General features: G+C 42.5%; 2 protein-coding genes across 4 annotated transcripts; both read right to left on the reverse strand.

Moving 5' to 3' along the window:
• Positions 1 to 4,561: 4,561 nt before the first annotated feature.
• LOC109907581 (lysophospholipase 2) lies at positions 4,562 to 16,879 on the reverse strand. 3 transcript variants are annotated; one of them, XM_020505632.2, is made up of 11 exons: positions 16,781 to 16,797; positions 14,979 to 14,986; positions 14,433 to 14,525; positions 12,007 to 12,038; positions 11,318 to 11,383; positions 11,095 to 11,142; positions 10,185 to 10,255; positions 7,409 to 7,482; positions 7,128 to 7,229; positions 6,703 to 6,879; positions 4,562 to 6,564 (listed from the first exon to the last, which is right to left on the reverse strand). In XM_020505632.2, the coding sequence occupies exons 3-11, from the start codon at positions 14,508 to 14,510 to the stop codon at positions 6,514 to 6,516; spliced, it is 699 nt and encodes a 232-aa protein (XP_020361221.1). In that variant the 5' UTR covers positions 14,511 to 14,525; positions 14,979 to 14,986; positions 16,781 to 16,797; the 3' UTR covers positions 4,562 to 6,513. The 3 variants fall into 3 exon arrangements, with proteins under 3 accessions (XP_020361221.1, XP_020361222.1, XP_031649604.1); XM_020505633.2 differs by lacking the exon at positions 14,979 to 14,986 and having other exon boundaries at positions 16,781 to 16,879; XM_031793744.1 differs by lacking the exons at positions 14,979 to 14,986; positions 16,781 to 16,797 and adding an exon at positions 15,800 to 15,824.
• Positions 16,880 to 17,067: 188 nt separating this feature from the next.
• Positions 17,068 to 20,140, reverse strand: LOC109907583 (PITH (C-terminal proteasome-interacting domain of thioredoxin-like) domain containing 1). The gene is made up of 6 exons (XM_020505634.2): positions 19,797 to 20,140; positions 19,165 to 19,208; positions 18,970 to 19,047; positions 18,415 to 18,519; positions 18,116 to 18,224; positions 17,068 to 17,918 (listed from the first exon to the last, which is right to left on the reverse strand). The coding sequence occupies exons 1-6, from the start codon at positions 19,986 to 19,988 to the stop codon at positions 17,817 to 17,819; spliced, it is 630 nt and encodes a 209-aa protein (XP_020361223.1). The 5' UTR covers positions 19,989 to 20,140; the 3' UTR covers positions 17,068 to 17,816.
• Between the last annotated feature and the right edge of the window lie 51 nt (positions 20,141 to 20,191).

Below are 20,191 nucleotides of genomic sequence, written 5' to 3' on the forward strand. Positions count from 1 at the left end.
CGCAGGAACTGGGCCCATTCCCCCTGCCGGTCCTGGCAGGGACTTCTTAGGAAACTCCCCAGCTCCTGGTTGGTCCTCTACACCTGCCCGTTGGACTGAGGCCGGTACCCAGATGTGAGGCTGCCCTAGTGCCGGAAGACCTGCTGGAATAGTGCCCCAGCAACCTGGAGAGTGGTAGGTAGACCAGAGAAAGGGATTAAATGTCAGGATTTTGAGAATCTGTCAACGACAACCATAACAGTGGTAAAACTATCAGTAGTTTCCCTGCTGGACCATGCCGGGAGATTTGGTTTGGGCACATACAGAGCAAGAGTTGACATAGTGGGCAACGTCCTGCGCCAAGGTAGGCCACCAGTGCTTATCGGAGAGTGATTGGATAGTGAGGGTGATACCCAATATTCAATTTGAATGAGTCTATACAGGGCTCCTGAGTGGCGCAGTGGTCTAAGACACTGCATCTCATTGCAAGAGGCGAATCCAGGCTGCATCACATCCGGCCGTGATTGGGAGTCCCATAGGGTGGCGTACAATTGGCCCAGCGTCGTCTGGGTTTGACTGGGGTAGGCCGTCATTGTAAATAATAATTAGTTCTTAACTGACTTGCCTGGTTAAATATATATATATATATTTTTAAATACATCCAAAATTACAACAAACATTTGTTATTATTTTCTGATATGGGATTACTTTTACAGTGCAGTAATCAATACTACCAACAGGTCCACTTGACTATTTTGAACTATTTTGTGCTCTGTGATTCACTCAGTCAGTCTTAATTTAAAAGCATTGCCATTTCAAGGTTGGACCAATAATCAGAAATGACAGTAACCCAGACACAGAGGGTTAGATTGGCCTCAGCAGACCTAAACCATTGTTGTCAGAGGCAGTTGAAAGGGGACACTAATAAAGTAGTCATTTACAGGAAATTGCATATGACCTGTTCCTTGTCCTGAATGGCAATGAAAGTTACTCAACGTTCGCACAGGAAGTTGCCAGTGGGACATGCCCAGAACAGTGTTCTGTGAGAGTTGAGTTTGAAGCGTTGCGAAAGGTTCATGTCTTGTCAAAAGAATCAGTGCACTCTCTGCCGGTTTCCTGGACCAAGATTTACCCACTGGACTAAAAAGGATACTCTATGGAGAATATCCATACTTTTGCTTTTTAGCCCAGGAATAGGTTTAAATATATTATTGTCTCAAGTTTTTTTTAATTACCCAAAGACCCATGGTGGAGATGCAGGATTAAAAACAATTCCCATTCATAATTTGACAAACTACCAAAGGTGCAAGTCCTATGTAAAAGCACAGCTGCAATGCACTTACAATTTTTGTCAAATCACTGTTTGCCTATAGTCTAATAATGACACCATTAATACATGTTTTCATTCCCTCACATCATTAGCTTATCTGTGAATTTATAACAATGTCTTATCATTTTTTGATGTAATTATTATTTTTTTACTGACATTTTTACTAGGCAAGTCAGTTAAGAACAAATTCTTATTTTCAATGATGGCCTAGGAACAGTGGGTTAACTGCCTGTTCAGGGGCAGAACGACAGATTTGTACGTTGTCAGCTCGGGGGTTTGAACTTGCAACCTTCCGTTTACTAGTCCAACACTCTAACCACTAGGCTACCCTGCCCCCATATAAGAACCCCCATGTCTGGAAAAATACCTACAATTTGCATCAGTGACAAGAATGCATCTGTGGTTGGCTATCTCCTAACCTACACATGCTATTTTGACAGATTTGGTTTTTATTTGATTTATTTTGTATTATTATTTTTTTCACCTTTATTTAACCAGGTAGGCTAGTTGAGAACAAGTTCTCATTTGCAACTGCGACCTGGCCAAGATAAAGCATAGCAGTGTGAACAGACAACAACACAGAGTAACACATGGAGTAAACAATTAACAAATCAATAACACAGTAGAAAAAAAGAGAGTATATACATTGTGTGCAAAAGGCATGAGGAGGTAGGCGAATAATTACAATTTTGCAGATTAACACTGGAGTGATAAATGATCAGATGGTCATGTACAGGTAGAGATATTGGTGTGCAAAAGAGCAGAAAAGTAAATAAATAAAAACAGTATGAGGATGAGGTAGGTAAAATTGGGTGGGCTATTTACCAATAGACTATGTACAGCTGCAGCGATCGGTTAGCTGCTCAGATAGCAGATGTTAAAAGTTGGTGAGGGAGATAAAAGTCTCCAACTTCAGCGATTTTGCAATTCGTTCCAGTCACAGGCAGCAGAGAACTGGAACGAAAGGTGGCCAAATGGGGTGTTGGCTTTAGGGATGATCAGTGAGATACACCTGCTGGAGCGCGTGCTACGGGTGGGTGTTGCCATCGTGACCAGTGAACTGAGATAAGGCGGAGCTTTACCTAGCATGGACTTGTAGATGACCTGGAGCCAATGGGTCTGGCGACGAATATGTAGCGAGGGCCAGCCGACTAGAGCATACAGGTCGCAGTGGTGGGTGGTATAAGGTGCTTTAGTAACAAAACGGATGGCACTGTGATAAACTGCATCCAGTTTGTAGAGTAGAGTGTTGGAAGCTATTTTGTAGATGACATCGCCGACGTCGAGGATCGGTAGGATAGTCAGTTTTACTAGGGTAAGTTTGGCGGCGTGAGTGAAGGAGGCTTTGTTGCGGAATAGAAAGCCGACTCTAGATTTGATTTTAGATTGGAGATGTTTGATATGAGTCTGGAAGGAGAGTTTACAGTCTAGCCAGAACTCTAGGTACTTATAGATGTCCACATATTCTAGGTCGGAACCATCCAGGGTGGTGATGCTAGTCGGGCGTGCGGGTGCAGGCAGAAAAGCTTGCATTTGGTTTTACTAGTGTTTAAGAGCAGTTGGAGGCCACGGAAGGAGTGTTGTATGGCATTGAAGCTCGTTTGGAGGTTAGATAGCACAGTGTCCAAGGACGGGCCGGAAGTATACAGAATGGTGTCATTTGCGTAGAGGTGGATCAGGGAATCGCCCGCAGCAAGAGCAACATCATTGATATTACAGAGAAAAGAGTCGGCCCGAGAATTGAACCCTGTGGCACCCCCATAGAGACTGCCAGAGGACCGGACAGCATGCCCTCCGATTTGACACACTGAACTCTGTCTGCAAAGTAGTTGGTGAACCAGGCAAGGCAGTCATCAGAAAAACCGAGGCTACTGAGTCTGCCGATAAGAATATGGTGATTGACAGAGTCGAAAGCCTTGGCAAGGTCGATGAAGACGGCTGCACAGGTTAATATACTAAAAGTGCATTTTTTAACCAAAATAGGCTTGTGAAATGTGTTGAATTATAAAACAATTGTCGACAATGCAGCGCTGCAGCCGGATGCCATTACCAGAGTTTCTGAAATCACCTCACTCCTCTTGAGGACAGCTCTACTTTTTAAAAACTTTCTGAAACACAACTCAAAGGCAAATAAAAAGGTTTATATTAGAGAGAAGGCGAAGGAGAAACTGTTATTTTGCTAAATGTCTCAATAAACATCATGTTTACCTTGATGACGACATTGTAGTATTAGATCTATTCATGCATGTCATCATGCTACACTTCAGTGACAGACTATCAAACACAACTAATTTGACATACCCAAATTGCATACCCAAATCTAACTGCCTGTAGCTCAGGACCTGAAACAAGGATATGCATATTATTGATACCATTTGAAAGGAAACACTTTGAAGTTTGTGGAAATGTGGAATTAATGTAGGAGAATAGAACACATTAGATCTGGTAAAAGATAATACAAGATGGGAAAAAAATATTATCTTTGAAATGCAAGAGAAAGGTCACAATGTATTATTTCAGGTTAGGTTCGATTTCGTCTCTAGATGGCAGCAGTGTAGGTGCAAAGTTTTAGACTGACCCAATGAACATTTGCATTTCTGTTCAAAATGTTGTATCAAGTCTGCCCAAATGTGCCTTATTGGTTTATTGATACATCTTCAAGTTCAGAACTGTGCACTCTCCTCAAACAATAGCATGGTATTCTTTCACTAATAGCTACTATAAATTGGAAGGGTGCAGAATTTAAGCTTTCTGAACATATCACATGTCTTTGTCTTGGGAAATGTTGTTACTTACAACCTCAGGCTAATCACATTAGCTTGCGTTAGCTCAACCGTCCCGCAGGGGGGAAGGGCACCAATCCTGTAGAGGTTAATTAAACCACCCGAATTCATACATATTTCAGTGTCTGCACCATAGAGATAGAGGACTCATCTTTATATCTGTCCTAATGTAACGTCTGTGACAGCATGGGCAGCGCCATTGAGGCTACAACTCATAGGAATCCCCACCCAGGTGACTACTTTGATGACTTTAAGAGGGGCAGAAGCATGATGGAAGACCTCAATGGCTCTGCCCATTCTAAAACTGCCACTAGAGGCCTCTATCATTCTCTATGGTCTGCAGATGTCCGCAACAAAGAATTGCACCCTTTGTCTGTCCGTATTTTCTTGAACAATATGGTATACAGTTCACAGACCAGACACATTAATACTGTGATTATGTTCGACAAAAACAAAAACTGTTCAAATGCACGGTTATTTGCATCATTTATTCCACATACAGGTGTCTTAGAAAGTAAAATAACCTGAGGGACCAGCAGTCGCTCAACACATTTTAGCCAATCAGATTAACAGACACAATGATGAGATGACAAAGTGACAATACACATAGAGACCAAATGAAAAATCTAAATGAGCCACAACTGTAAAAAAACAAATCTAACAATGACAAAGTACAACTCAAGAGAACAGACATGAGACACTTTATTCAACCTTGTCCCACAGGGAATTAGGTGACAGGATGGGACTAGAAGGCAAAAAAAAAAGGGATGGAAGAGAGAAAAGCATACAAAATGTCATCCACTAATACAAGTGAAAAGTAAACGTGCTGGGTTAAGGAAAATGACATGGGGGAAAGATGTAATGAGACAAAGAGGGAGTAAGAGACATTCATTAAATAGCGGAACAATTAATACAGTTATTTTATTCTCCAATGTCTACCATTTTAAATTAGGTTTCAGTAATACAGAATAGGTCATCATAAAGAGAAACATTGACAAAAGGAAAAATACAGAACACCTGATTTTAGCACAACGACTCAGTTAGTCCTACGCCAAGCTCCGCAAGTGGTTCAAGACTAATGCTTTTTTTGTTTTCTTATCACCCTTCAATTAATAAAAGGAACAGCTTTTTTCCCCTCAGCCTTCCCACCACATACCAATTTTAAGAGTCAAACAACAAGACCTGGTTAAAGTTAACTCTGACCTTTCACACTGTATTAGTGGGTGAAGGTAAGATGTCAAATGAGTGAATAGTTTTGCTTTGACAGTAAAAATGACCTTGGTCAGTGAGAGAGCGGAAACTTATTTGTGCTGGACATGGATGGAATAGAACATGGCTCACTGGTCAAATGCCAGATGCTAAGAGGGAACGGCTAGGAAGAGCTGCAGTCAAATGAGTCAAGTTGTGTGAACTACATTTTATGTTCTGGTCTGGTTCTGGTACCATCTGGAGCAACACATGATCTCTTTTGTGGAATAGACAAATACTTGTAGCAAAAACAATTATGATTTTAAGCCCTAAGCCCTTTAAGGTGTATGAAATTAATAATTTCAGTCAATCCATTTAATTCAATCCCGCAACAATCATTTTGGATTCAGGCAATGGAAATATTTGATTTTATACATTTAGTTTTATCATGGCCCATTTATGGCAAACAAAATAAATCACATAAATGTACACATTACCCACATCATCAATAACCCTAAATTGTGGTAAAGAATAGAACATTGTGGCAAAAGTAATGATCCATTGGTTTCCTTTATTTCAACTGGGTTTTTATAACGTCAGATAATTGAATCAGCACAAGTACGGGCACCCAAGGATAGCTGTGGCGTGACCACAACCCCACCAGTGGCCGTGAACCCGTTGGGAACAGCATACACAGCAGCATGGCACCAGAGTCACTCCAGACGGCACCAGACTTCGGGGCCTGAGGTCCAGAACCACAGGCTGCTGAACCTGCCATTTCCTCAGCCTGGGTCAGGCTCTGACACTGGGTGGCATCTAAGAACAGGAGGAGCCCCCCTGCCCACTTACTGCTTCACTCACTGACACACACAGCAATGGAGGGAAACAGGAGTGACGGTTCAGAGAAAGAAAGAGGGGATAATGGTGGGTTGGGTAAGATAAAAGAATCCCAGGGGTATGTACTGTGTTTATCAGTGATTCTCCCTCAAAGCGAAGACTTGTTTGCCCACTTCAGTGTGTTCAAAACTGTGCGTTTATAAAAAGGTGTGTCCAGTATGATGTGCGTTGGATTTTTATGGAATGAGGCATGTATTATGATGTTATGTGAAAGTACGTGTTACTGTGTTACTGTGTGTGTGGAGGGGGAGGTGCTCATGGCTGTTTCCTGTGAGAGAATGGCAGGTCAGAGGTGAGAGGTCAGCGTCTAAGAGTCACAGTGGGGTTGAGGTGAGGTCAGATTCGGGGCAACTGCTTCTCAATGAATTCCTTCACTGCTGCCATCTCCTGTAAGATCAAAATAAAGAAGCATATAAGAAACCGAACATCGTGAATACTTCCACGCTGATACTCATAGAAAACCATTAGCACACACAGAACAACATGGATACTCATGCATGTTACAATCAAAAACAAACTTTTTACCTGAGGACAGGAGCTGTGCATGAGTCCCGGATAGGTCCGGAAGGTGATTTTCTGAGGGTTGACGATGACCTTGAGCTTCTCGGCTGTCATGGCCCCAAACTGCACTGGGATCATGGGGTCCATCTCCCCATGACACTGCAGTATGGGCATGTCCCTATTCCCACTGGTGCTCGCCGCCTAATGGGCACAACAGACCATTACATTAAATTATTAAAAGCAAAAAGTGAAGACCAAGACCAGGTCCTAACGTCAAATAACTTATTCAGTTTATTCATATCTATACAGCAAAATCATTAAGAGCAATGGAGAGAAAAACATTTCCCAGTTTGGAATCCAGCCCAGTAATAAAAGAAACAGCTCTGGGGAATGTTCAGGGGACTGAGTACCGGAAATTGTAGAGAAACAGGTAAGCTGTGTAAATGTACCTGTGGGAAACTCTTGTGAAGCGGAAGCCAGCAACTGAGGGCAACCACACCTGCCAATTGCTGCTGACAGGTGAGGGCGGTATACAAGGACAGAGCCCCACCCTGGGAGACAGTGACAAATAGAGGGAAAGTAAAAAGGTAGAATGTGTTTAGACCTATGGAGATGTTCATGGTTCACATAGTTTACACAGTTTCAACAGCAAATGTTGAAAAGTCACTGACAATCAGGAAATGGAAAAATCATCATCATTCAGAGCGATTGAGACATTGAGTAACCTCACCTGAGAGAAGCCTCCAAGCATCACGCGATTGGCGGGTATCCCATTCTTTACCTCATGGTCGATTATGGCTTTGACTGTGGAGAAGTAGGGTGAAATCAGAGGCTGAACATATACCCAATGTCTAGTTATGATGTGCACAGTTTTAGCTATCATGGTTATGTTAATAGATCTTGGCATGATATCTATGTGCATCTACTGTGCATTCGAAAAGTATTCAGACCCTTTCCCACATTGTTACCCAACAGCCTTATTCTAAAATTGATTAAATTAACTCTCAATCTACACACAATACCACATAATGACAAAGCGAAAATAGTTATTTATTTACAATGTTTACTTAAAAATTAAAATAAATTTAAAAAAACTTATTTACATAGGTATTCAGACCATATGAGACTTTGATCATCAATGAGATGTTTCTAGAACATGATTGAAGTCCACTTGCTCTAAATTAAATTGATTGTACATGGTTTGGAAAGGCACACACCTGTCTATATAAGGTCCCACAGTTGACAGCGCATGTCAGAGCATAAACCAGGCCATAGGGTCGAAGTAATAGTCCGTAGAGCTCTGAGACAGGATTGTGTCGATGCGCAGATCTAGGGAAGGGTACCAAAAGATGGCTGCAGCATTGCAGGTCCCCAAGAACACAGTGGCCTCCATCATTCTTAAATGGAAGAAGGTTGGAAGCACCAAGAATCTTCCTAGAGCTGGCCGCCCGGCCAAACTGAGCAATCAAGGGAGAAGGGCCTTGGTCAGGGAGGTGACCAAGTACCCGATGGTCACTGACAGAGCTCTAGAAGGACAACCATCTCTGCAGCACTCCACCAATCAGGCCTTTATGGTAGTGTCCAGACAGAAGCAACTTATCAGTAAATGGCACGACAGCCCACTTGGAGTTTGACAAAAGGCACCTAAAGGATTCTCAGACCATGAGAAACAAGATTCTCTGCTTTGATGAAACCAAGATTGAACTCTTTGGCCTTAATGCCAAGCGTCACACCTGGAGGAAACCAGGCACTGCTCATCACCTGGCCAATACCATCCCTACGGTGAAGCATGGTGGTGGCAGCATCGTTCTGTAGGGATGATTTTCAGCGGCAGGGAGACCGGTCAGTATCGAGGCACAGATAAACACTCAGGACCTCAGACTATGGTGAAGATTCACCTTCAAAACAGGACAACGACCCTAAGCACACAGCCAAGACAATGCAGGAGTGGCTTAAGTCTCTGAATGTGCTTGATTGGCCCTGACAGGGCCCAGGCTTGAACCCGATTCAACAGCTCTGGAAAGACCTGAAAATAGCAGTGCAATGACACACCCCATCCAAATCAAATCAAATCAAATTTATTTATATAGCCCTTCGTACATCAGCTGATATCTCAAAGTGCTGTACAGAAACCCAGCCTAAAACCCCAAACAGCAAGCAATGCAGCAAGCAATGTTAGCATCCAACCTAACAGAGCTTGAGAGGATCTGCAGAGAAGAATGGGAGAAACTCTGCTAATAGTGGTGCGCCGAGCTTGTAGCGTCATACCCATTAAGACTCAAGGCTTTAACGTTTTTTTTAAATGATACTGTGGCGAAATCTGCTCGGAGCCTTCACCGTGCGCTGCCACTTTAAGAGCGCATGAGCAGTAAGGAAGGAGGAGATAAAGAGAGCTCGTTCAGCTCTTTGGGGAGGGGCTCTTGGGTGGCGCGACAGTTTGATTGTGTGTGCTGTGCTGCAGAAGTTTTGTTTGTTTTCAGCGTGTGTAGTTTATAGAGTATATAACACAATCATCGGTGTAATCGCTCTAGGTCGGGGTTGTTTTCGTTTGGGACCGCGCCCGTTATGGATCGCATGGATTAGTAGCAACATTGTTGCGAAGCTTTACCATACAAACCAACAAACCATCGGACAGTCAGACAGTACACCTGCACGCCTGAAGACCACAGCTAAGATCTCTCTTATCTTTTTCTCTTTCTCTTCCCTCTCATTCCAGTGCTTTACCCTGCAACAGACTCTCTATTTTTCAAATGCACTTCCCATTGAAGTTCATTAGAGCTGGACTATTATTTCCCTGCCAGAAGTGTTTGGAGGGACATTTTAGTAGGTTGCTTGCAAGTTGTATATTATGTGAACTGTATTGAGGTGGGGTGTACTAATGACATGGGGCCGAGAAGACTGTGGACATTTTTAAGGCCTTTGTGTCGATGAACACACCCCACATTCATACCCTCTGCAATCATCCACTAGAAAATAATACAGATTATTGCAAATCCTATGTTGATGACTGGGTTCGTTCTTGTATGAGGTTGCTGTTGAATTGCTCTGCCATTATTAGTATTAGTATTATTGTATGAGGTATTCTTGTTTGGGTTACCCCTGTGTTGTGATGTGGGTTTTATATGGTGTGTATTCTCTTTTCTCTCCACTGGCTATCTGGTAAACAGGCTACACTCTAGGCAGTCTCTTCTGCTGATGTGTGTGTGTCTGGTAGTGGTACTCTCTCTATTTTACTCTTTTCCTTTCGGCATGGTTAATACCTGCCTGGCGACCAAACAAAATCTTTCTTTACCCTCTCTAATAAATACCGCTACAATACATATGCAAATATTTCTAAATACCTGTTTTTGTTGTGTCAGTATGGGGTATTGTAAGTAGAATGTAGAGGGGGAAAATGAGTTCATCCATTTTAAAATAAAGGCTGTAATGAAACGTGGAAAAATTCAAGGGGTCTGAACACAGTCGTTATAACATGCATAATACTTGTGCCACACTGAATGACTTACTGTTCTCCGCTGCCCTCTTGATGCCAGCCTCGTCCTCTGGAGAATCTGGGCTGAGACCCATCAGGTCAAACCTACAGAAACACACAGATCCATGTTCAGACGATGTAATACTCATCTCAAACAGTGAGCTCCAAATGTATTGGAACAGTGACATGTTGTTGTTGTTTTGGCTTTGTACTCGAGCACTTTGGATTTGAAATGAGTGAAAGTTACACGCATTAATATCATACTCATCATTATTCACAACTTATTCAGGACCATCCGTAATCATGGTAGTATCCACATTAATGTAGAAGTGTTTAGAAACTTGTTTTAATCTTATTTACAATAAAAGTTACTCCAAAATGACAATACATGATTTACCATTAATTTCTATTGGGCACAAAATAATCTGAAACCACCAAAACAAACAGCAAATGCATCCAACAAGTTTGTAGAGTCACAATCTTCATGTAATCATTGTGTGCTAGGAATATGGTACCAAATACAAAACGTGACTATTTTAATACACATAAGTGAATTTGTCCCAATACCTTGGGTCCCCTAAAATGGGGGGGGACCATGTACAAAAAGTGCTGTAATTTCAAAACATTTCACCCGATATGGATGAAAATACCCTCAAATTAAAGTGCACTGTCAGCTTTAATCTCATAGTCATAGTATAATTTCAAATCTAAAGTGCTGGAGTACAGAGCCAAAACAAGAACAAAAATGTCACTGTCCCAATATGTTTGGCGCTCACTGTACATCTTATGTGCCCCTGGTATCCTGGTAGTGCGCGTGTCTTTGAAGGAATTTCATGTTCACAAAATCTCTTACCAAAAGGAAATCTCTTTTCCACTGAAGTATAGTTTACAGTCAAGCCATTGGCCAATGGCAAATGTTTTAGATCAGTGCAAACATGACTCACCATGAAGGCATGGTCATCTTCATATTAAGAGTGACAGGGATTCTGGGCCTGTGGAGAAACAAATGAATCAATGGACACATGCTATACTAGGTTAGAGGACTAAATGGTTGTGTAGAAAGAGAAGAGACGACCAAAGACAAGATTCGACTGACTGCAACACTCCAGAAACTGAGGCACTCAAGAAGAGGAATAAACATGTCAGAAAAAGAATACAAAGACTTACGCGTGGGGGCAGATATACTTTACATGTGGCAGTCGGATAGCAGTCATGGTGTCTGCCCAGCCATGTCTGAAAAGAGGAAGAGCAATTTAGAGAGAGAAAGTGGTACTCTGTACAGATGAGGCTATTAGATTTATACAGAGAATAAAGCCGCAGCATACTAGGTTGGGCTTGCTCCGAGCAGAACTTGGCTAGGCGATGCGAACGTCTGTGCATCGCATACTCCCGTTAAAAGACCTTCGCTTGAAAGGCAATTCTTTTTTAAATGAAATTTTACTGTTTGTCCCCCTTGAGGCGCTGTAGCAACATAGGCAGTATACATCAATGACAATAGAAGTGTTGATATACACTTCCTCAAAAGTCTGAATTAGTCGAAAATAAATCAGGAAATCTGCAATTCATTTTGACGCTTTTGCCGGTGAGGTCTTAGTCACGCCATTTTACATCTAACTAAAATGTTTGGTGCAGTATTTCTCTAGTGAAAACATTTGCATGAAAACTAACAGTTTTTTGTTGAATGACAAACAGTTCATTGAAGAATCCCGTCCATGGTTCCCAAACCTAATAGGAGTAGTACTGTTGTCAAATCACCGACGAAGGAGCTTCGACTTCAGCTACTGAACTTCGAATTGCCTCAGGAAAAAGTGTGAAATGCTGGGAAGCCTGAGACAGGCTTAAGACAGGAAACTCACCCTGAGTCACCCAAACCATGAAGGAAGATCACCTGTGGTAGAGATAGGGAGGGAGATTGACAGTTCTACATTGGGTAATGGTGCATTATGAACATCAAAGAGCATGCCAGTTTACTGGCTACTGCACTGTATTTGCATATGAACACCAGGTTCTAGTGAATCATGCCCAACAGCAAAAAAAAGGGAAAATTCCTGCTGTTGCCAAGACGACTCTCAGTTTATATTACTGCTGGTCAACTCTAAAGAATAGCATTTATCAGAGGCATCATAAGAGGACATCTGAATTTGGTGAGCCATATAGATTTTTTTGTACACTACGTAAACATCGAATACACACCTTCAAATTAATGGATTTGGTTTTGACCTAACAAGTGCTTGCAGAACCACAACTTTGGGGTAATCGGTTTGTTATCCCTTTCAGGGACAACATTTTAACATAGCCCGGTTAAACATGTTTTATTTACATTTGGTGGAGTTGTCAACTAACGTGAATTCAATGTGAAATCAACGAAAATGTCACGTCATCAAATCAAATTGTCACGTGCGCCGAATACACTGAATACCTTACAGTGAAATGCTTACTTACAGGCTCTAACCAATGGTGCGGGAAGAAAAAGGTGCGTGTGTGTAGGTAGGTAAGTAAAGAAATAAAACCGTAAAAAGACATTTGAAAATAACAGTAGCAAGGCTATATACAGACACCGGTTAGTCAGGCTTATTGAAGTAGTATGTACATGTAGGTATGGTTAAAGTGACTATGCATATATGATGAACAGAGTAGCAGTAGCGTAAAAAAAGGGGGTTGGCGGGTGGCGGGACACAATACAGATAGCCCGGTTAGCCAATGTGCGGGAGCACTGGTTGGTCGGGCCAATTGAGGTAGTATGTACATGAATGTATAGTTAAAGTGACTATGCATATAAGATAAACAGAGAGTAGCAGCAGCATAAGGGGGGGGGGGGGGGGGGGTGGCACACAATGTAAATAGTCTGAGTAACCGTTTGGTTACTTGTTCAGGAGTCTTACGGCTTGGGGGTAAAAACTGTTGAAGCCATTTTTGTCCTAGACTTGGCACTCCGGTACCGCATGCCATGCGGTAGTAGAGAGAACATTCTATGACTGGGGTCTTCGACAATATTTAGGGCCTTCCTCTGACACCGCCTGGTGTCGAGGTCCTGGGTGGCAGGCAGCTTAGCCCCAGTGATGTACTGGGCCGTACGCACTACCCTCTGAAGTGCCTTGCTGTCGGAGGCTGAGCAAAGGCCGTACCAGGCTGTGATGCAAACAGTCAGGATGCTCTCGATGTTGCAGCTGTAGAACCTTTTGAGGATCTCAGGACCAATGCCAAATCTTTTCAGTTTACTGAGGGGGAATAGGCTTTGTCGTGTGCCCTCTTCACGACTGTCTTGGTGTGTTTGGACCATTCTAGTTTGTTGTTGATGTGGACACCAAGGAACTTGAAGCTCTCAACCTGCTCCATTACAGCCCCGCCGATGAGCATGGGGGCGTGCTCGGTGTTCCTTTTCCTGTAGACCACAATCATCTCCTTAGTCTTGGTTACGTTGAGGGATAGGTTGTTATTCTGGCACCACCCGGCTAGGTCTCCGACTTCCTCCCTATAGGCTGTCTCATCATTGATCAGGCCTACCACGGTTGTCATCTGCAAACTTAATGATGGTGTTGGAGTCGTGCCTGGCCATGCAGTCGTAGGTAAACAGGGAGTACAGGAGGGGACTGAGCAAGCACCCATGGGGAGCCCCAGTGTTGAGGATCAGCGTGGCAGATGTGTTGCTACCTACCCTCACCACCTGGGGGCGGCCCGTCAGGAAGTCCAGGATCCAGTTGCAGAAGGAGGTGTTTAGTCCCAGGTACCTTAGCTTAGTGATGAGCTTTGGAGGGTACTATGCTGTTGAACGCTAAGCTTTCGTCAATGAATAGCATTCTCACATAGGTGTTCCTTTTGTCCAGGTGGCAAAGGGCAGTGCAATAGAGATTACGTAATCTGTGGATCTGTTTGGGCGGTATGAAAATTGGAGTGTGTCTAGGGTTTCTGGGATAATGGTGTTGATGTGAGCCATTACCAGCCTTTTGTTGGACATAGGTAAAAAGTTGAGTGAAAAATATTAGTTAGTATCGTGGCAAGTAAATAAAACAAAGAGGATATAACTTAAAGAAAATGCCCTAATGTTAGAAACAAACATCCTTACCATGTCATCCAGAGTCACATTTATTTTCCAATTCAAGCAGACAATATTTTATATACAGCAGGTTTTTATAGGACTATTGTGATACTGGTATCATTCCTGCCCTAGTTCACAGAACCTCTGAACAACAAATTAGCTTCAGGATGGCAAGCTTTGCAAGAAGTGGCCAAATTTGCTGATGGATGCCCTAAGTTACACTATGGTGTTGGTGTGCTCTCTCACCGCAGCGGTCTCCTTCTCGGTCCCAGACACCGTCACAGCCTCGGCGAGCAGCGGCACAGACATGTTGTTGCCACACATACACTGCAAGGAGTGCTAGAGAGGAGGGGGAAGGGCATATCAATGGTGTGGCTGGTTATCAATGCTGCTATTCATCACAGGGACAGACATGATGACTAAAGACCTGAACATGCCGCAGTTTATGGCTGCTATGAACCAATGAGACAGGCTGAGTACTGAGAGAGTACCAAAACTCATCTAATAAATGCACTCCTAACTGCAAATCTGTTATTAACCAAAATGCAAAAAAGCTAGTATCAGCGCCACTGCCTATACACTGAAAACGGATATCGGCTAGCTAGAGCATATTGTTTTCAAAGTCAACATTTAATACCCTCATAGCGTCAGGTTGAACGACATATGAAAAAAGATTGAGGCAAGCAAAAGACAAAAAAAACTATGAGAGGAGAAATGAAAAGGAAAAGTGAGGAGGTTAATGTATAAACCTTCAGGGAGATTAAACACAGAGTTAGTTACAATTCCACCCACCTAATGACCTGTAGTTAGTGAAGGGAGACAGAGAGAAGGGAGACAGAGAAAGAGCCAAATCAGGGGAATGATAATGACAGGCTCAATAGGGAGAAAGAACAGGACCGTGGGTCACGCATCACAATAACTTTCTGCACTGCAATGACACGCATGCTCATTATACCTTTGCCTCATTTCCTTGTTACTGTCAGCTACTGTACACTTTAATAGGCTAAGTGCCTACCTTTAAAAAAGGTTGTACCTTCAAGAGGTGATGAATAGCTAATATCTGTTTTGTTCATTGTGGCCCACTCCAAAACAACCAAGCTATATGATTCCCCCATGCAGGATAGCCTACAGCACTCTGTCCTTGCAACCCGGGATCCTTGGGACATCCCGACCCCATTGAAGTTAACATTTAAAATGGTTAAAGTAAGGGTTAGGCTTGGGCTATGTAAAGGTTAGGGACGTCCCAAGTATCCCGGATAGCACTAACCCTCGCTGGTGAATTGGATACTAGTATCAATGACAAAGTGAAGGCTTTGTTCCTGCATGCCTGTATAATCTTTGACTTCATGCCGTCACTTAACGTTAGCCTGCCTGTAATTGTATTTGCAAGGCAAAAATCCTCAGTCCCTTCAAATATAAAGGCAAAATCGCTGCTTGTCCTGCACAACCCTGTCAGCAGTTGTTAAATAGCTAAGCATGGACGGAAGGAAATGCACCGATTTCACGGTCAGCTCTATCAGCAAGCCTTCTATTAACGACACAAACAATGCCGTCCATGCACCGCTACAACATCACGAGTTCGCATCTGACTGGTATTAAACTGAGAAACCAACCTTTGACTGGTTCAGTGGATGGCGTAAAAACAATGTGCCGCCTTTATTTACTTGCATTCACAGCAGATAATGGCTCCATTTTCTCAGTAGTCAAGCGCAATTGTTACTGGGAATAAAAACCTTGTAAGGTTTAAACAGTGCGTAAATTCTAGCCACCAGGCAAGCATCGAGTAATATGCGGCAGTCAGTATCACCAGCAACACTAGGTGGTATTAATTCCGCTGATTCTGTTGCTAAATGTTTCTTAAAAACGTAACGAATCGGGGAGGGACATACCTGAAACTTTCCAATATAAAATATCGTTTTAGTTGGCAAATTAAATCATTTGGATTTATGATTTTACACACCTGATTTTATTAGTAAGCCAAGTTACGCATGCTAGCTAACGCATTAGCTGGTGTGGCTACCTGCAACACGTCAGTTATATTTTTTATATTTTAGCTAGTTTAGTTAAATTATTTGACGTAGACATATGTGGCAATACATTGACAACTAGCGATCGAGGGTACGGATATGTTGTTAATTAGCTACTGTAGCTAGCTAAAGGAAGGGGGTGGGTATGAAGAAACAATGGGGGCTGAGAGATGCAATTTAGCTCGCTGCTAGCTAACAGCCGTTGCGTTGTGCAACCCGGTGGGGAAATTCAGGAGAGGTTAAGTGCAAATCCGCTAGCTAGATTGTTTCAAAACGTTGCCATCTCCATCCAAGCAGTCAGCTTAATCCTGTTTAACTAGCTACACATCCTCAAAGATGACCAGCAAGCTAATCACACAGCAGCAATCTGTAGTACAATGCCCTCCGATACCTTTCGAGCTTGGTTTGATTGACATGTGGGCTAAATTCGACCAGGTATTTGAATACATCACATTCCCCATGCCCTTCAACCAAAGCGGTAACCAAAAGGCCCATATGGGTTCGGTTCGGATGGGGTAAAGGAGTATTGTAAAACCGCGGCCCGCTAATACAAATTCATACACTCACCACTTGCTGTCCCAGAATCTCAACGGAACTTCCGCTACTGGTGTAGAAGGGCGGGATTATTTTTTTAGTGACGTCATCATGTCCACACCCTTTCTCCTGCTTGCGCTGTACACCCCGACATCAATTGATCCATTGATATAAAATATTTGCTTAGTGCAAATTGCACTACCAAATCCAAAGAGCATCTTTTCAATACAAATAACAATACTGTAGCCTTTTATCACTCCAAAATCATCTACATTTCAATACGATTCTATTCTCACAATAAAATTTAAAAAATACTACTATTCTCTTATGTATAACATCTTTATTCTTCAAATAATTACATCACACACACAACAGCAGAGGGCATTTTCTATTCCTTAGACTAGGCATACAGCATTTTCCTCAAATTCCCAACATGTTGCACAAAGCAATCACATTCAGCCACTGGCAGCAATGTGACAGCTCATTAATAATGCAATGAAATCAGAGTTAAACAGCTTTTGTGTTTGGTGAGTGTCAAAGGAAGCCGTGTGGTATAGTGAGCAAGTCACTTGGGTATATGAGTCAAATCTAATCTATTCAAATGAAAACCTTATGCTGATCTACTTTGGTTGTGTCAAAATGTTCACATTATTGCTAAACCATTCAGAGCTTGGATGAGAAAGAATATGAGTGATCTCCCACTGCAGGTGACATTGGAGTCGTTCCAGTTTTGCTGAGACAAGTTGTCATATTACAACAAACCACTAGGTGGCACAGTACCCAGATATATTTTAGATAAAAGCACTGAAGCTTTTGATGCTTTATCACAGGGTTGCCAGTGAGTGGCGTTAAATGTAGTCATTACCCAAATGAAAACTGACTCCTTTCAGCCTCCACTGTTTGTGGTACAATAAGTGCAACAACTGAGCAAATCCAGATTAGACACTGATATTCAGTATTAGTCATACCTGACCTCCAATAAGAAAGTTCACCCACCAGGCCTAAGTATCCATCACCACTTCCTTTTGACCCATATCTGTCAATGCAACTTTCCCACCCCTCCTTTCTCTCAGGAGATGAAATTTGTTTGTGGGATGATGCTGTCGACTTTATGGTCTGCAGGGTTAGCGGACGCCTCGTAGTTGCAGATAGTCACTTCATGTCTGTGAGCCTGGGAGGAAGAATGCAAAACAGATGAGACAGAGGTGAGGTGTTTTGCCATTTCACAAATGGACAACATGGAACAGTCAAAGTAAAGCCTGATACAAAAGCGAAACATAATTCTGCAAATCAATAGAACGATAAGAAACAAATAAAACATTCAGCGCCTCAGATAATTTACTGGAGGTGGGTCTAATTTGTTCTCACCTGGGAGTACTCCCCTCTCAGCCCAATGTAGTAGACCCGTGTGGACTCTGTCCCAAAGTTCCGTGATATGTGAATGGACAAGTGATTAACGTTGGAGAAACGGGCAATCCTGGAAAGAATGATAATTTAGGGTTGATTCGTTTAGTGGGTTTTTAGGTTGGGTGGGTACTTAGGCACAGTAAACTGAAATGTGATTTTTTTTTATACAAATGTTTTGTTATCTTGCCTCGGAAATAGTCTATGGGTGAGCAGTGACCAAACCAATTTTTTTTCTGGGAAAACAATACTATTGCTCTTACTTAGTTGGGTATTCCAGCTGAGCCAGTGGATCTCTATTGAGACGGAAGGCTTGTTCAGGTTCTCTGCCTGTGTCATCAAAGGACATTTGGGGTATGTTCTTGTACCTACACGGACAATGCAACAACAAAGTGACAAACAGTTATCAAAACCACACATGGTGACAATAAATACATGTATTTCCATGCCAATGTAGCGGAACATAGCTAATTGTCACTAGCTGTCTTGTCTCACCGTGTGAAGAGTGAGTCAAATGTCACTGACAGAGCAATATGTTAGCTACTTGCTCTTTCAGTTTGCCCTGAGCTAGGGGGGTATTCACTATGAACCAAACAAAAGCAAACGGAACAAAACGACCTGAATCTGTCCAATAGAAACTCATTGCAAAACATTTTCTGTTGTGACCTGTTTTGCAAAAAATGAATACTCCCCTGGTTGAGTCGTGAGTAATAAGCATCATATCAAATCTCAGAGTGAGTTGCTACATGCTACACTGGCTCAATGCAATCCCACAGTCAGGACCCGAGGTGTTTCTGAAAGGCAGAAACAGTACTCACAGTCTCATTTCAGCAGGATGCGATTCATCGTCTTCACCGGCGATGATTATCCCTTTCAGCTTGACACTTCCAGTGAACCTGAGAAAAATATGATTTGTGACAGAATGCATAAAACACAATATGATGAAACAAGTTTTAAGTTAATATTACAAGATTAGAAAGGGTGAAAAGGGGGTTGAGGGGTGGGGTTCTTACGGGATGTTGAACAGGAGCTCTTCATCAGCATCACTCTCAACAAACTACAGAGGTTAGAGACCATTTCCAGATAATTAAATGAGAGAAAACGTTTCACATAACAGGTATGAGAAAGTTAAGTGGGCCTTCATCAAATCTAAAATAAAATGCATTTAGATTGCCCTTATTACATCAGCTGATATATCAAAGTGCTGTACAGAAACCCAGCCTAAACCCATCACATTAGAAAGGTTATGAGAAATTGGCTTTCACTAATGGAAGAGGTCGTCCAGATCAGCTCTAAAGAAAAGTTCACTGACACCAAAATGTTCCACCACCTGTGTAAGTTACATATTTCGTTCAGTGTACAAAACAAGTCAACATGGGTTTTTAATATTACAAGTGAACGTGTATCATGGACTTCTGGAAGGGCGCATCATATCATCCTTTACTGACAACTGCAGTATCGCTGCATACCAATTTCCCTTGACAATTACGCGATACATTTTTGCAACGTTTTGTTTTACCGAGGAGCCAAAATGGCAGCTGCCACAGCTGAGTTTCATAATTTCAGATGATAATTCAGGGCTTCTACACCCTCAAAAATGGTTAAATTGAGATGTACTATACACGCAAGGAGTCGACAACATTACCTTCTCCCTGTCAGTCCGTTGATCCCATGGTTTAAACACGAGTTTCCCGTCGCCTTCTCTTGTTTCGTTGAGACACTGCAGTTTCTCGATGTCAATGCGCTGATACAGTGCATACTCCAGGCCCCGTTCCGCTGGCTCATGCTCGTCTTCACAGCAGCCGTGGCTGTGCCCACCATGGCCGTGACCAGACATCACAGGTACTAAATATCGCACTTTAGAGAAATGTACGTCCTAGCTGGTGATGATAGGAGCTGTCGAACTAGCTAAGTTGTTTGTTTCAGACTGACCTGGCTGGTTTCACTTTTCCACAACATTCTGGAGAGGAAACCTTTCAAAACCACATGTACGTTAATAGCCAATCAAGATGGACGTACAGATGCAGAACATCAACGTGC

Source organism: Oncorhynchus kisutch, linkage group LG17 (genome assembly GCF_002021735.2).
Source record: "Oncorhynchus kisutch isolate 150728-3 linkage group LG17, Okis_V2, whole genome shotgun sequence".
NCBI lineage: Eukaryota > Metazoa > Chordata > Actinopteri > Salmoniformes > Salmonidae > Oncorhynchus > Oncorhynchus kisutch.